The sequence below is a fragment of the Anopheles ziemanni genome, chromosome 2 (assembly GCF_943734765.1).
Source record: "Anopheles ziemanni chromosome 2, idAnoZiCoDA_A2_x.2, whole genome shotgun sequence".
NCBI lineage: Eukaryota > Metazoa > Arthropoda > Insecta > Diptera > Culicidae > Anopheles > Anopheles ziemanni.
Window position 1 is genome coordinate 10661522 of NC_080705.1, and position 17741 is coordinate 10679262.

Below are 17741 nucleotides of genomic sequence, written 5' to 3' on the forward strand. Positions count from 1 at the left end.
GAATTCGTTTGGGTAATTTTCTGGCATTTATTTTCTTTTTTTTATTTTTGGTCATTATTTCAAACCATCCTTTAAGCATCCTAGTTACTCTCACTTTGGTTAATAAATGAAAGTACTCAAAACTAAAATATTATTTAGGTACATTGATTTGCTCCATGCTAACCTCTTTCTACATTATTTTCCCCGTCGTTTTACAGATGCTCTCGAAACTTATCATCCTGTCGTGCCTGGTGGCGGTGGCCATCTGCGAGTCCAAGCTGAAGGTGGAAGTCGTGAGCGTGCCGGAGGGCTGCACCACCAAGTCAAAGAATGGTGACATGCTAACGATGCACTACACCGGCAAGCTGACCGATGGCACCAAGTTCGACTCGAGGTGAGTTTAGAAATTTCCCTGCCGGGGGTTGTGCTATCGGTCTAATTATGTCAAAACCAAACCCCCCCACGTGCGTTTGTGAGAATGCTGTTGGCGTAAGTGTATGTTTGACGCGCTCGGGGTGTCGTGCGGACTCGCGCGAAAGTGCCTAGAAAGCCGGCGTTTTCGGACGGAGTGTCAATGAAATGGTACCGTTCATCGTGCCTTATCGCGCCCGCAACGATGTTTTACACATTGACACTTGCCTTACGCTCCTGCAGTGGCCGATGCTGGTTCGATGGGGATGGGCACAAACAAACGGTTGGTGGGCACGCGCTCGAACCCGGACACCGGTACCATTCAACCCGATAATCCGCCGGCCCGTTTTCCGTCACGTGTTGGTTCGTACTCGGAGCACTTTTATTTCCCACGTCGTCCCCGGCTTTTACGGGACAAAGCGTCAAAGCTGGGGGCACGTGGTGGGCAATATATTTTACATTTTGTCATAAATTACAACCTCTCAATAAAGCTTTACGCAGACGCTTCACGTGTGCTGGTGAATGGAAACCCGCAATGCGTAGCGCGCCAAAAGTGCCACAAGGAGGATGATGGCAAGGGTGCCCCAATTGGTTGTGCCAGGGATGTCGGAATTGCGCCCCGGACAATGAGGGTCGCTACCATGGACCATCCTATTGTGAAGCAGTGTCAAACAGTTTGCACTATGGAAGTGTAGAGATTGTTATCTATAACAATTTGATTAATTGATTTTTCAGTACAATGCTGTAAGGCTGTCGCAAATTTTGAGTAGATAAGGCTCCTCCTTATGTCAAAACAATGTGCGATAGTCACATTACAGGAGATAATTGGGATCATGTTACCAACGGATGGATGATTTGGCTTAAAAATTATCTTCTGTTATTGTCTCTGTTCTACGAAATCTGTTGAATAAGGGGGAGATATTTATGCTACACCGATACTAGTTTCTTAAAACAAATAATGCATGATAATGCATGTTTTACCAAATATGTTGTGAAATTAAAACAGATTATTTTTAAAATCACATTGCAATCTGTTCTTCATGTCAAAGAATCATCAAATTTCCTCGGCATTTGTCAGCGATTGATGCTGGAGTCCTCTAAACCTTTCCATGAAGTATGGAGCGTTCCTGCCATTAAACGATTTCTTTTTGCTGAGACATTCCAACATTCCCTGCCTTCAATAAACAACGGAAGATTTGAGCTCATCGTTTATGAATGAGCAAGCAGCCTCATTGCTCACGCGAGGCCTTTTTCCTTCGAATTGTTCGAGTGTTTTTCCGGCCAGTAAAACGATTTACGACGAGTTCGGTTGAGCCACGAGAGATTTGCAATGGTGTCGACCTTCCTTCCTACCAGCCGTAAGGGAAAAGGGGGAAGAACATCTGGTTGGTTTTTGCCTCAAATCGGCGTGGGCGATTTATGTGTGAACAAATTTTCTTGATTGACTGATACTTCCCCTCCCGGTACGTTGAGGAGGGGCAAACGGAAAAGCGCTTCCGGTTTTACCTGTGGTGGTTCCGGTTCGGTTTGAAACGCTGAATGGAGAGTGAACGTTGTCCAGTGTCGGTGATTGGCATTGTCTCGGAAAATATGTTCTCGATTGGGGTTACGTTGGGGGAAATGAGTTCGATACGAATAATGCTTTGGGTCGCCTGTAGCTTCGTCTGACACTGACAGCCATTTCACGGTTCGTTGGCAAATCTGTATGTTATGTTTAAATTCTCATTAATTTCGCTCTTGTTTCTTTATAACATGGAGGGAATGTTATGTGCAGTGGAGCTAAAAGGTAGCTGATTAACTCATTTGATGGCGCATAATACGTCTGAAACCGTTCCTTTCCTTTCAATATCAGAAGAAGCCCATTTCTCTATTTAGATAAATTGGAAAGAAAGTTGAGGATTAATGAGCAATAGGATTATTTAAAGGAATTGCTAATTTCTCCACCAATATATGCCATGTGCATCGTCGCCTACCGTAACTCTTCTTTAAACACAAACCCCCCGTTGGAACCTAATTCCTTAACGATGCAAAACACATTAACTTTCCCATCCATTAAATGCGAGCTGCTCGCTGATTCTTAGTGAGCTAAAAGTTGACTGCATTGTGGTGATGAATACCAAAACAGGTGAATGAAGCCGTTTAGTTTGCGATCCTCCAACGGTGCGAAACACTAATAGGCCCCAAAATTGAGGCCACCGTTCGGCAGTTACTTTCATCCTCTCCGATTACCCGCGATTAGATAGTTGACAACATTTTAAACTGCACTTCGTGAGAGTTGAAAATTTTGTCTTTCATTGGCCTTCCCTTTTTTTTTTGCTTATCCAAAAGTAATCTTCCCCTCTTTGGCAGCTCGTGCGTAGCGATCGCTACGCTTTTCCGGTATGGAGGTTTTTCCCGGCTATGTTTTGCATGCCTGCATGCATAATGTGCCTTCCGCCGAATGCATAACGACGTTTGAAATGGTTAGATACGGCATCCTAAAACTCAAACGGGCGAAACACCGCCGTTCGTCGACTTCCAATCTCCGTGACATCGTTGCTTTCCACTAACCCCGAAACCCGCAAGTGGTGGTGCATCGTGCTGTGGCCACGTTTCAATTATTCAAACTAACCGACGGATAATTGAAGAGTCTCGACGCATCTAAACAACTCATCGCGCACGACGGTGAAGGTGATTTTTCGATTGAGTGCTTGGTGTTTTCGCTTCATCATCGGTATTACGTAAACCGGCGTTTACGCGTATGACTACGGCTAAAACACCCGACCGTTGGTTGCTATCGGGCAGCGCGATGGTGGCCAACCTTCGACCATCTGTTTTGCGATTACATTCAAACGCCCGATTCCCGCGCGATCATCGGCGTAAAGTGCGCAAGCCGCCGAAGAGTTCAGCGTTGGGAAAGGTGATTTTTCCCTCTTTTTTCGGCTTCGCTCGGGAATTCATTTGCCAGGGGAGCGATCACTTGAAATGCACACCGCACGGTCGGGGGTTTACGGTTTGGGGCTACACTTTCACTTCTCCCCGGCCGAAGCCGGACTTTGCGACGGTGCTGGCGGTCAACCGGAGCTGGAAGGGTTCCAAACGGGCCACAAACGTGTGGGGGAAAATAAAATGCTGAAGCGATAAGTACCGCCAGACGGAAAAACTGTCACCACCGCGGGTTGTGGTCGCGATCGTGAGCTTTGTTTTTCCTTTGAGATTGTTTTTTCGTACCGCACGCCGTGTTGGAGTTGGGCGAGGAAAAGAAAGAAGTAAAACACGCGGCCAGTTTAAACTAGCACCGCAAGGATGCCACTAGGCAAACACGCCAACCGACATTCCTTTGCTCAAAAAAAAACGTGGAAAGAAAGTTTCCCTCAGCCATCCCTCCGTGAAGGCTGGTGGAATTTTGCACACATTTTGTACATTGTGCCAGTGTGGTTCGCGGGGCAATGAAATAGAAAGGCCTTCCGCCAAGAAACAAAAAGGAAGAAGCATCGCGGGAAACAGTGGATGCACTTCGGAAAATGCATGTTCTCTTTTATTTCCCGCCCGCGGCACGTGGGAATTGTCCAAATGTCTTACAATGCGGAGTGCGGGCGTACGATCCCACATACTCCATTGGCCACCGTCTGCTTTCGGTAAGCCATAATCGGGAAGTGTTGGAGGATTCAGAGAGAGGCAGAGGCAAAAAACAAACAAACCTAAACATATTATTTCCACCAGTGGGTGGTTTTATGTTGCGATCATAAAGAGCGAACAGTTTGATTCGTGAGTTGTTAAGCGGGTGTTACACCTTTACGGAAACAAAGCCATTGAGCATATTGGCGCTTGTATGTGAACGCTTTGGATTGGAAAATATTTGTTTAATTGCATTTTTCTTTATCGTCGCTTGTCTTTGCATAAGCATAACAAAGAAAGTGAAGAAGTGCATTGCCTTGCGCAGGACATGCATGGCTGGATTGATCAGTTGAATGATTTTGATCACAATCAACGCTTTATGATGTGTATTAAATGCCAGAGAGTTTATTGGTTTTTCCCTGAGGCTTAATTAAGATGTCTCTGTTATGTTTCAAAAATAGAAACTGGGCTTTGCTTTTGATGAACCAGGGCCTAAATATTTAACAAAACTTACATATCAGATTTTAGCTGTAGCTAGTTTAAATATTTTCATTTTTTAATTTATTTTTTAAAAGTTATCTGAAGGATTTCGGAACGAAATATGAGACTTTTAGAACAAGCATCAATTTAAAACTTTTGATAGGTAACAGTTGATTAGCTTGAGAAAAGAAACTCTTTTTTACAAATATTCTCCTGCAATTTACAAATAAAATAGATCCAACCTCCAACAGAGAAAACAAACAAAAACGAAAGATTGTACCGTAAAAGTATCATTACTAGTACTTTGCCCATTGGTGTTGTTTTACATCTGTGTCCTAAGTGCACTCCTTGCAATTAAGCTACTTTTGGTTACTATTCTATTACTTTATGTCCACCTTAAGCTTAATGCACTCTCCCAAGGAGAGGACACTGGTGAAAACAAAAGATTTCAACACCCACCGGAAACAGAAGCACCTGATGAGATTTATTATTCAACCTGAAACCATCCGCGACTATCGCGTGGTGTTCAAACGACAAACAAAAAAAAAACGCAAAACACACAAGCCTGCACACTCGTCAACGGTCAATTTGAAAATTAATCCGACTTATTCGCACCCGGCACGGAAAAATGTCGTTCCGCCGACGACGATCGGCAACCGGAAGAAGGTTGTGGCGAAATAAAAACAAGCCGGAACCCGGCCCACACAAACAAGGAGTAACACGAAAAAAGTATACACCGTATCCTGTGGCCTTCTCGGGAGCGAAGGCAAAGTACCAAACGGTATTTTACTGGCACTTTAATGTCGTCCGCTGTAACATGTTTATTATTCATGCCGGCTGGCGGATGGTTCCGCCGGGTTTGCCCCGATGGGGCCAACCGTAGTGTCGGGCAGATGATGATGGTTTGGGAAAGAGGACTTAGAGAATTGGAGCTTTCGAGTGGAAAAGCAGGAGAAGGAGTGAAAAAATATATATCTCTTCTCCCCAGCCCCGGTGGGTGGAAACTAAAAGAGGAAATGTTCTGCAGGGGGAAAAAAAGAGTAGACCGCGACACTGGAGGACACGCTGCGGCACGAAAACTTGAAGATCTTCCCAACCTTCCCCCGGTTAAAGCCGACTAACGCAGTGGAAGGAAGAGTATTGCTAAAGAGTCCGGAAAATGGGACATAATGTGTCGCGGTCGGTGCTGGAGCTGGAGGCTCGTTTCCACGTTGGCCACACGCTGGCGGGTAGTCCCGGCACCTCTCGAGCTTCTCCTTCTCCCGAGCCCCATCAGATTTCGTTGGGGGATATGTTACCGTTGCGCCTTTTATATCGTCCTCGGGGACGAATGGTCTCGCATCAGGATATCAAGTTTTGTCATATCGCAAACCACTCTCTTCCAGCGGTGCGTACGGTGCGATGTTTTCTTGGGATGAGTTAGATACGGAGTGAACCTTCCGGAAAGGGGGCGAAAGATGAACTTCAATCTCATCAATTATGGAGCAGATCGGCCGTGTACAGATTCAGTTGTTCCCGGAGGCTACCAATGCTATGTTTTTTTCTCCCCCGTTCAGCGATCGTCCTTTTCTGAGACGTTTTTCACAAACTTCTGAGGGTGAAGTATGTACCAAACAGTTTGATTTCTTCTCTGCGGTATCCAAAAGAACCAAATTAAGGAGCCCCATGGTTCGACGGGGAAGGCCTTTCTGACGAACGTCTCCATCCCAAGGTCCCACCGGTGGGAATGGTTTTGATTGTCGGGGAAAACATGAGTGATTGCTGATGTAATGCCGGAAAATCACGGGCCCCTCCATTGATGTATGCATAACAATCGGGGCAAACGTCTTCTACGTCCCGGTGCGCAGCAGGAAGTATGGAAAGCAGCGCTGGGAATTTCGGAAGTGTATTCAATCAATCAAAGGTATAGACGTACGTAAATGCAATTTAACCTGTTTATGCACAATACATTCTCTTCAGAGCGTGTTATCAGAAAATTGTGATTTCACATGCACCAAGCTGTGGCGTTGCAAAATGTTAAAATTAATACTTTAAAGGACATCAAATTGTAAGCGATATAATTAAACGCTCTTAAAGATAATCCACTTCTTCTCGTTAGCGTCATGTTTTATGTCCGTAATCGTATGCTCACTTCCTACCACCACTGCTTACCAAGGCAAGTAGCGACAAATTGAAACATAATCGGGTCATTCTGGTCGAGTAAGACGCCGACTCCAGCCTCCTTCCATGACGACTTGTGAAACTTGTTAATAAATTTCGAAAAAGAAAAAAGCGCTCCCTCCGAGACTTAGAGGAAAGTATTGGCATGGGGGTGAGGGAATGAGGAACCATGCAGGTCCACCCTCTGTCGCGTGTCGTGCGAAGAACACATTCTTTCCCAGCCGAGTACGAGACGCTTTGCCAGGCAGGCAAGATAATGACATTCTATGGAGCTAATTTCCGGAAATATTGCACTGCCCTCTGGCATGTTCTCTGATGTTGCTGACTTGTTGTCCCCTTATCTCATCTTAAGGGGACGTGCAAGGGACGAAACCACCCCGCCAAATGCAGAAAGTTTCCATTTTTATGTGAAGATATCTTATGCACCTGCAAGCAAGAAGGTGGGATGATATGAAAGGAAAAAGTCTAGTCCAGGGGTTTCCGATCGTTGACTGATTTTTATTTTGAACTATAGGTACATGTTTCTCTTGTAACTTTGTTTTGGGGTAATCGAAGCAATTTTAGCTTATCACCTTTTCGGAGAACCATTTGGACGAATCTTTACCGCATCGAAATACTTTTCCATTATCAGATTGACCTTTATTCAACATTAAACCACTGGACAAGGCCTTGGACAACAAACAACTCCAGGAATTGTGTTTGGTATCGGTTGATTATTTTGTGACAATCAAAAATAACTCCATTTCTCAGCCGAACTTGCCGACCACTGACTTCAGTAATCTCGTGGTCAGCCCAACGTTTTCCAAGGAACGGCGCAGAAATGTGTCAAACGCGCTTGACGAAGATGATGAAGGGTTTATGATTTTGCCGCTCAGGATTTTCCTTCTGCTTGGTTTCTTTTTTCCTCCCCACGGTTTTGTCGTTTGGTGTCGGTCGGCGGAGAAAAGTGATAAATTAAGCGTTCTTATGGCCGTTTCACCCCTCCCCTCCCTTCTTTTGGATGGCTCCCGGATGTCGACATAACATCATTATAAAATTTTCAACAGCAAGCCAGCCAACGTCGACGAGCAACATCCTACAAGCTAACCGAGCGTTATGTGTGTGTGGTTACACTCCACTTCAAGGATCCCGTGACGATGGTATGGGAGAGACGAAACGAGATTCATGCTTGGTGGAAAATGTTTTATGAGTGGGAAATTTGTTTCCCATTTGATCTCTTCCCTCCGCATCCTCAAAACGAGTGTGTAGGTGAAGGTGATGCTCACCTGGCCGCTTCCTGCAGTTGGTGGAAATCCCTTTAATCGACCACTCAAGGATGTTCGTACTCGGTTGTAAGGCCTCTCGAAACAGAAGCCTCTCCGTTTGAACCGCACCCGAGAGGAACTCGAAAGGGGGAAAGTTCAGTAGCATTCGTTGCCGAAATGACGCTGCTTTTGGCGTTGTTTTAAACTGTTCCGTGCGCGGCATAAGCATACACATTTTGCCCAGGCTAAAGAGACGTGCCCTACTGCTGCTTTCAAATTGCAAAACAATGTTGCAACATTGAAGTTGCAAGAAGCAACGGGGGAGGAAGAAAATAACAATTGGATAAATCAGATATTCATGCAAAAAATCTAATATGTATGATACTACACTTGCCTCATTTTCATAAGAGTACACTACACACTCGGGCCGGGAAATCCTAGCGCATCCGTAGCGTATGTGTTCCGTCGGTCAAAGGATTACGGTACGTTTTTGGTTGTGCCGATAGAATTGCGCCCCGAACGCGAATAAATGTTGGAGTTCCGCGGACGACAACGAGGTCCATGAAAAGGGGGACGGAAGGTGACGGTGATCCCGTTGGGGTGCAAGGGACGTCAGTGTGGGTTTTGGTTGCCATCAACAAATGCAGGCGTGTGAAGTTTGGCCGAGTGCGAAATGTTTTAACCTGGCCTAAACCGTGAAGCTTTCCCTCGGCATTCGGTGGTAATGTAATTTTGAATTTAGATGTGCATATAGCCATTTCCATGGGTGGCGTTTTTAAGCAGAAGAAGTCACTACCTTAAAGACCTATTCAACAATTTTTTTTGCTGGAAACAGTTTTAACAGCCTTTAAAAGAGTTCTCCTTTTCCACGCCTACTAACGTTATGCTACTTTTTAATCAATCTAGATACCTTTCCGTGATCGATGATTTGGTCAGTGATAAAATTCCTGACATGTAGCCAAGATAAATCTAAACGATTTTGATGAAGTATTCGGCCCCGGACGAGGAACCCATGTGCTGTACTTTTCCTATACGATGAATAATTTATCAACATGCAGACCAGGGAGGATGATATTTTGCCGACTCAAACTAAGAAAGTCCGAATGTGGGCAGAGAATTAGGGCACGGCAGTGACGGAATCGTTGTGGAAAAAATAAATTTGGATGCCGTTCTGCTTCTTGGCATGGACTTGATGTAGCCTTGAATCGTAAAAAAGTAAGTAAGCTCTACCAGCAGCATCGAGGCTAAACTGTAGGGAAATTCTAGGAGTAACACATGCGCCTCGAGTTGAGTCAGTCAATCCTTGCCACAGATGGAACCGTTGCAAGGCGAAAAGCAAAAAGGGGGTGAACAAAACTTTTCTGCCAAATAAAACATTAATTTTTAAAAAGGTCATGTTTCTCATCGCCCGCCACTGTCTTAGCATATCGGGCGTGTTGGCGAAAGGAAAGGCCCAGAAATGGCGCATGGCGGTCTGGTGGCCATGGGTCGCGTGCTATGGTATCGTTCTCTAAGATACGCCAAAAGAATGCGCAACATACTTCACCCTTCTCCGACGACGAGACAGTGAAAACTAACCGAGCGCCGATTACCAGCGATCCCATGTGGGGCGTGGAATTTGCTCGGAACCAGAAATAACCTTCCGTCCTCCTGTCAACAATACCGAAGTTTAGCGACACTTTCCCTTCGGCGTCCGGATGCGTCTTGCTTTGGTGTCTTTCGGGGGTGGTAAAAGTTTTAGCGATTCACAACGATTTGATCGATCGAACAGACGACGGATGGTTGCGAGGTTTGGGTTTTAACAGACTTTGTTTCGCATGTTTTGTACTTCATATAAAAAAATGCAACAGAAACCAATGATTTTGCTCTTAAAACAAGTGAATCTTTTCTTAAAGCAGTTCCTGAACTGAAGCTTCTAACACTAGAGCAACCAGCAATCCCTTAAAAATATACAGCTCGGATCATAAACGTAAATAATACAACCTTCGGGACGTCGGATCGTCTGGACGGAAAATCTTCCTTCCGACCACGCACGGAAATCCTATAACCACGGAACTTCCGAGGAGGTTAACTACTAGCGCGAACCGTCCCACATTTTTATGTCGTACAACCTTGGAAAAACCCGTTGGAATCGAGCGGCGGCGAGGACGATTGTGTGTCGATTGCATCGTAAAATAAAGCCCGTATAGTTAAGCGCAAGGGAGGAAAGAGTTTTCCACGCTTAAGCTTCCCAACGACACCGATACCGAGTGCAGAAATCTTTAAGGACAAATTTGCAACATCCGGTACATTGTGTTTTTACTAAACTCTGTGTTGCTCTTCCCTTATTCAAGAGCAAGACTTCATAAATTCGGCTCGGCTGGATTTTCCGTGTGCGCGATTTGGCGTTCTTTATTGTTATGGTTATTGATATATTTATGGGCCACTTCCGTAGGCCTGCATGTGTGTAATACACACTTGCGGAAGCTTCCGGAAAACACATCATCCGGTGTCTAGGGAGATGATAATTTTGCAATAAGCATCAACGCCATTGATTTCCGCGTGGAAATTGGGTGGAAATTCTGTCGCAAGTTATTGTCAAACAATTGATGCTGGTAATGGCTGGGAATAAAAGTAAATTCTACAAGTTAAAGTACCTTTATTTTATGTTTGAAATGATTTTGGACAAAAGGGTTGTGTTTAACGAAAAACGAGCAAGAGAATACAATTTATCTGTACGAGAAAATAATATTAATCGTTCATTTCAAAAAACATATCTGAACCAGAATACGACTCTCAAACAACAAACAAAAGTCTTGCAGAATGCTTGTATCTAAATAGAAAATCTTGTTTCTTTAATCTGAATAATACATAATTTCAAAGTAACAATTTAATCTTGTTGTACTAGTTTTGTGAACGGTTTCTACTACTTTGTTTCAACAAACTAATTCGCCCTATAATTCATTTATTTTTATTTTATCCATACTCTTTATTGCCGTGGGAGTTCATGTCGTTTCCGTAGGATGATTTCTTTCTCTCGATGATCGTCATCAAACCTTTTGTTGCTACAAAACTATGAATCAGCTCTGTCAAGTTGATGGCCTTTGGTGTATGAACCCAACAAAACAGATGACAAGGCAACAAGCAGTTTGTCGAAACGAAACTTTCTCTTGCACAATAATTTTTGCACATCTTACAGAGAAGACAAACAATCTTTGCAATCCCCCATTTAAGATCATCCCGGACATGAGGCTCGCGGCCCACTCACTTTTATTTTACCCAGCTTTTATTTCTCGACGCGACGGTTGCTCTTCAGCTCGCTTTCAAAATCCTTGTAGATCGACGCGCGAAACGGTGACGTGCCGCGAAATTTCTCACCCCAAAATCGCCCCAAAGTCGGCTGGACGATTTGTCTTGCTTCCGGCGCCAACCGAGAAACCCTCCGGGAACTTTATTTATAACCGCAGCGCCACGGAGCAACGATGAGACGCGAGGCCCAATTTGGTGGATGGATTTTAATTGCCCCAATCAGCGTGACGGACGCGGACGAAGATGAACCTTCCACTTGTGTTGGCAGTGAGCGTGTACCGTATAGGGTTCGGGTATAGGGGGATTACTATGTACCGAGGATGAAAAATCTCTCACCCAGCCGTCGGTTTCCCCGAAAGACATTTCACCAACCTCCCTTGAGGTATTGAGCCAAGACAAATAAATCCTGTTGCTTGTTTTCCCACCCCGTAACGCATAGGGAGAAGAAAAGAAGAGTGTTTGAGTACAGTTCACTCGTGACAACCAACAACAAGAACCGCTGGTGTCCCCCGAATGTTGTCGTAAGGATTTGACGAAAAATGATCCTCCTAATTCCGAGCCCAGTTTGGGTGAATGCTGGCACGTTACCACCGATCCTGTTGTCCCAACTCTGGTTGTGGTTGGTTGTGGTTTGGTTTGTTGAGCCCGTCTGGCTGACGATATCCCATCCGAGAGGTGTTCTCCACTTCGGAATCATCTCGAGCCGGAAAACATTGTCGCCTATTTCGCCCGTCGAGGCCGTGTGACACATTTTCTGAGATCAAAATGCAAAAGATGCTCGTCGTGGACGGTTGCTCCTCCGGGACCCGTTGGGGCATTTGTTCATGAACGTCATTTTTCATGTTTTTCCAAGCGCAAACAATGTTTCGTGTGCGAGGGGATTTTCCACGCTTGGAATGAGGGAGGGAGTTTTTGAGACAATTTACCTTATTTCTTGCCTGATTGTTCGTAACCACTTCATATATTATGTTCTCCATAGCAGTTGCTTTGGTTTCTATTCTAAATTTGAAGCTGATGGTAAATAATTCAAATACAAGTGTACCTGGCACAAGTTGTTCTTTTATCAATAAAAGACTAATAATGATTTTAAGAAACACATGAACAAATAGATATGCTGTGCTCAAATCAGAAAACTTATAGAAAACTAAAGACGGTAGTCATTACATTTGAAGATAAAAAATAAAACAGAACTTTCTATCCCCTTTTCTTACAAAAAATAGTTTAAAAAAATGCTTTGCAAATTGTGCAACACGCATTCAAATGTAGGTTAACGTTCGTTTCAACTTGACTCAATGGCGTCCAAAGTGCAATAACCAGCACTCGCGGGTGATCGTATCGTTTACAAAAATAGTTTCCAGTCCGACTTTTGCGAAACGATGCAATCGAAACAAACGGCCCGAAGTGGCCAGTTGAAGTATTCGCGAGGATTCCACCCGAACCCGGCAGCAGAAATAACCGGTTCCAAAGATGGTTTTGACCGGACGGTGATTGCGTAACCGGCTGGTGCTACCTACTGTCACGTAGCTGACCGTGTCCACGACCACAGCCGCGATGTGCCGAATGATTCGCAATCCGCAATTCTTCGTGTTGTACGTGGTTGACGAAGACGCCAGGCTTTCTTTCGTATAACGGGTCAACGATCTTCTTGTTCAACCGAAGTGCTTTCCGGCGGCCATCACGAAACGAAAAAGCCAAGAAACATTTCACGGCAGAAGAGCTTTGCTTCTCGTTCACCCGTTGACGATCGTTCTTAAAATGTCTCCACCTGCTCTATTCCGAAGAGAATGTGGAGCAATGGCTAAGGCTTAGCCCATGGAGCCTTACATTTCTTTTCCGATTAGCATTGGCAGCGCGCAAAACCTGCAAAACGACACTCTGTCACATTCGCGCCCCAGTTCTCCTCCGAAATGCCGTTAGATTTCTCTTTTGGAACCCTTCGAAAGCATGCTGCTTACATGCAGGTTCGTCACAGAAAGTAAAGACACACATATGAAGCTCATCGTCACATTTTTGCTTGTGTTCGGTTCACCACGCGTGCCATGCTTGTCGCTCATAAATCATGCTAAACACTCATTTCCCCCCGGCAGAAAAGGGCTCGTCGGGCAGGCATTTAGGGCATTTAGCAACGAATGCAACGCACTCGAACACACGATGTGTTCTGATAAGGGAGAGAAAACAAACAGATATAGATCAAAACCGTGACCAGTTAATTGACGGTGTCGACGCCACTGACTCATAGAAAGTTGCACCCGCTTCCGCCAACAGAAGACTAACGTTGGGGTGTTGGAGCAGTCGTCTTCGAGGTTAGGATGTGTAGACATGGTGCGATGATGTCACAACTCCATTTTTAAATCGAGTGAAAGTTTGATTGTATTTTTACATCTTCGATCGACACAAACGAATCTTCTGGAAGGTCAGAAACAAAGAAAACAAAGAAATATTGTTTATTTTTATATCCAAACCTGGGCATAATTTGAATCAGTGTTTGTTCCTTCTTCCTTGAGGAAATAAACCAACTACTACTTCAATATTAATGTTTTAAGTTCATGTTAAATGAAACCATGGGGTATTTTTTAGCAATCTTTTGAATTGTTTCGAGATTTTAAAGTTCTTTTTTTAAATTTTAATCCACACTTTGTACTCTGAAGTGTCAGATACAAACATCCTCCCCAGGTCAGCTGATCCCGGAACCGAAGTACACGTGCGTTCCCAACCCTTTCCAGTTGTGCCCTTCTTCCGCTAGTAGACTCATGATTATTTGATTTTATTACCCAACATTTTGGTGAATAATTCCACGTTTCCAACTCCGCATCAGCTGCTGCTAGTGTGTAGGGTGGAAGTAAGATGCTGTTTCATCCGTGCCCGACTGAGTGTAGAGTTTTTCTTTGGCGCAAATTTAAAAAATTAAGACATTTTGACTGCGCGAACTTCGAGGCAATCCGCATCGATTTCTGCACTGTTGCTTTGCCGAACATCGGAGATAACGGTCGTAAGGGGAACAACAGCGTTTGCTACAAAATATTTCTTTCACCAAGAATAACGATAAGGCGTTAATCCACAAACCAGTTCTTTTTATTCGTCAATGCGGGGTTATTTACTCCGGCTACGTGGACTTCGGATGATGATGTTCTGCAACCCTTTCCCAGTTTCGTTAACGATTCACCCTGCTTTCACTAAGTGGCGTATCTTTCTTCTTCGATCCCGCGAAAGCAAAAAGAGTAAAAACCCGACTCACTGAGCACCTCGCAAGTGATTTGATGGCACTGCAGTTTCCTTCCAGTCGCTTTGCCGTGGGATGCTGGGGTTGAAACACGAGGGAAATAAATCGAGGGGAATTTCCTCACCCATAATATTCGAGTGCTTCCCGAATCGTGTCGACTTCACAACTCTTCCCGGTTGTAAGTCGACGTTGTGCGAAAAGGGGGTTGTAAAACTTCTCCCCCTACCCTGTGAGAACGATGTACGGATGTGTGGTGGAACGAGATAACCTCACGATATTATCGCCCCGGTGCCAGGAGCGTTTTCGTCCGAAGCCCGAAAACTAAAACCCAATCGAACCACTGCTCAATTATTAATGCTAACAGTTTGCCTTTCCCTTGCCGGCAATCGGTTTTTCTCGGTTCCCGAGACGCGGCTGACCATTTCGCCCAGTTTCGCACACCAGGGCCCATCAATTCGTGTAAAATGTGAATACAGTTTTATTTGCAAACGCTCCCCTCTCGGCGGGAATTGGATTGAAGGTGTTTTGGGGGATGCGAGAGAAAAAACCCTTCTTCACTCGGATGTTTATTTCAATTTCTTCACGTTAGTTCGCTGCAGGAACGATCCGTTTTCACAACACACACACACACAAAAGGACGAGCTAAAGTTCCTTAAACATTGCTGAAAAACAAGGCTTCCGTATCGATTACCGGGAACGGGCACTTCCAGAAGGGAGCACCGTTGAAGGTGTTGAAAATTCCATGTGTTAATATTTGCTTTTAATTACAAAAATAACATTACACCCACCGACAGCTTCCCGGGTGTACGTAAAAGGAGCCAGATTGTGTTTGATTATTCATTATCCTTTCACCCATTGTTTGAATTATTTTTAGAGAGCGAAGAAAAGGTCTGTTTCTTGTTGATTGTGGGAAAAAATCTTTCGTTTCTATCCTTCGAATGCTTGGATTTGCTTGCTTTTCATAGATGGGAGCTTTTGAAAATTTATTCGCGTTTAATTTCGACAATCTGTTTGCAAACGAATTATTTCCTTGCAGTAGGCGTGGTGTTGGTTTCAAGATGGAAATGTATCTCTTATGAAAGAAGCGTGAGATGATATAAAATATGGTTTAAAAAATACTTTAATGTATTTTAAAATGTGACGAGGAAATAATGACCAGATTTTGTGTAACTTCGTATCAAAACAGTAAGATGCTTGAAGAATCATTCGGGAAATGTTTGCAGTGGACTTCAACATAATTTAATTGCGTCACACAATTTATCCAGCAGATTGTAAGGAAATGAGAAAACTAATCCACATTTTCCCTGTGTTATTTTTTATTGCAGCTTCGACCGTGACCAGCCTTTCACCTTCCAGCTTGGAGCCGGACAAGTCATCAAGGGTTGGGACCAGGGATTGACAGACATGTGCGTCGGTAAGTGAACATCTCGAAGAAAAACCCCTTTTGGAAGCGCAAATGATACAAATGTATTTTCAATGTGTGTTTTAGGTGAGAAACGCAAGCTAACCATCCCGCCAGAGCTCGGTTATGGAGATCGGGGAGCCGGAAATGTCATTCCCGGCGGTGCCACGCTGGTGTTCGACGTCGAGCTGATCAACATCGGTGATTCGCCCCCGACGACCAACGTGTTCAAGGAGATCGACGAGAACAAGGACATGCAGCTGAGCCGCGAGGAGGTCAGCGAGTACCTGAAGAAGCAGATGGTGGCCGCCGACGGTGGTCAGGAGTCGGAGGACATCAAGAATATGATCGCCGAGCACGACAAGCTGGTGGAGGAGATCTTCCAGCACGAGGACAAGGACAAGAACGGCTACATCTCGCACGACGAGTTCTCCGGCCCGAAGCATGACGAGCTGTAGAAGGACGCGACGGGGTGGAAAACCGCGGCACTTCGGTGCTTGTTAATGTTTTGTCCTTTTTAAGTAATTTTATTATTTTCCTTTTTTTTCCTTTTTACGTTGACGAACATTGTCCAACTCTATTTAACGTACGTTAGTTGGTACGGGGGATGAACAAAAGAAAGGTGGACTTCGCACGTACGTTGCGAACGATTTTCCGCGGCCAATATTTGTCGGCTGGTGGTTGATTTGTTGAATTGATCGGTGGATAGTTGGTATTTTTCCGTTGCTTGACTGATTCCTCATGAGATTCCATTCCATAGGCTCGATTAGAGGAGGAGGGAAAAGGATTTATTTATGATACACAAATCCGTTTCGTTCCCTTGTTTTGCCACCTTAACCCAAGAGGGGGGGCATTTCAAGGGAAGGGAAACAATTTGTTTTGCTAGCTTATCATAGAACGACGCACATCATCATCGTTGCACCTTCATCGTCGACCATCGCTGCCCAGCGATGGGTATGTTTTTGTTCTAAGCTTTTTATCTCGCACAAAGTAGGAGAGAGAGAAACAACATGCAAGGAACCCTTATTTCCCATCCTTTGGTCGTGTAAATACATTCACATCACGCGAGCGGTGCGGGACGGCAGGCGAGATCGTGTTTCAGTTTTAGAGGAATATGATTAGCGAAAGCGTTCGTAGCGTAAAGCCATGTGCACGTCACCACTTAACGACAGCGGTCACATGTACTACACGAAATACATATCACAACAACGGAAAATACACTGTTTGTACTAAAAAACGAATCGAAAACTGTGTAGTTTGCTTCGGAATGTCTTCATTTGGAAAGAAAATGCACTTCGGCGCGGGTACCATAAGGCATTTGGTTTTTATGAGATGGTTCAATTAAAATCGATGTCCAACGTGCGTTTAATTTCGGAAGCAAATCCATTTTGCCTATTTTTAAAATACTTCGTTTACAATAACTTTTTATTTATTCAAATAAATGGGTAACAAACTGTATGTTTTTGATTAATAATTTTCATTTTCAACAGAATTCAAATGAACGCATTTCCAACTCTTTCCTCTTTTCTTTCTTACATCAGAATCCTAAACAAATGATCTGTAATGTTCTGCTCATTGATTAAGAAAACTCAAATTCGAACCAAAATACGTTTAATACTTTTTAAATATGTTACACAAATCTGAATTTTACATTGTCAATCTGAAGAAATATTTAAAAATTCCAAGCGTTTAGTGAAGACACATTCTCCCCACAGTTAGCGGAGACACATTGTGGGGAGTTTCTGGTTTTTAATTCGAAAACGCAATGTTCGAATGTTTGAATTGAATTCGTTTACAATTCAACATACAATTGTTTGAGCTAAAAATTTAAAATCTCATACTTTTCTAATGTGATATTGATTTTGTTTATTGATGACGCAATTACTCTTCTGAAAAACGGAACATCACCGACATAAACGTTGAGGCTAATAACAATGTTCCTGTGTAGATAGAAAGCAAT

The 17741-nt window shown here is 44.0% G+C and overlaps 1 protein-coding gene across 1 annotated transcript; it reads left to right on the forward strand.

The window, feature by feature from the left end:
- The first annotated feature begins 194 nt into the window (after window positions 1-194).
- LOC131294905 (FK506-binding protein 2) lies at window positions 195-16608 on the forward strand. Its single transcript, XM_058322962.1, has 3 exons — window positions 195-373; window positions 15705-15793; window positions 15869-16608. Exons 1-3 carry the CDS (start codon window positions 198-200, stop codon window positions 16237-16239), a joined length of 636 nt encoding a protein of 211 aa, XP_058178945.1. The 5' UTR covers window positions 195-197; the 3' UTR covers window positions 16240-16608.
- Window positions 16609-17741: the final 1133 nt, after the last annotated feature.

Excerpts from the sequence above, each read along its gene's own strand:
- LOC131294905 (XM_058322962.1), top strand. The coding sequence starts at position 198 with ATGCTCTCGAAACTTATCATCCTGTCGTGCCTGGTGGCGGTGGCCATC. Across the intron at positions 374-15,704 it reads GGCACCAAGTTCGACTCGAG|CTTCGACCGTGACCAGCCTT; the intron begins GTGAGTTTAGAA and ends TTTTTATTGCAG. Across the intron at positions 15,794-15,868 it reads ATTGACAGACATGTGCGTCG|GTGAGAAACGCAAGCTAACC; the intron begins GTAAGTGAACAT and ends TGTGTGTTTTAG.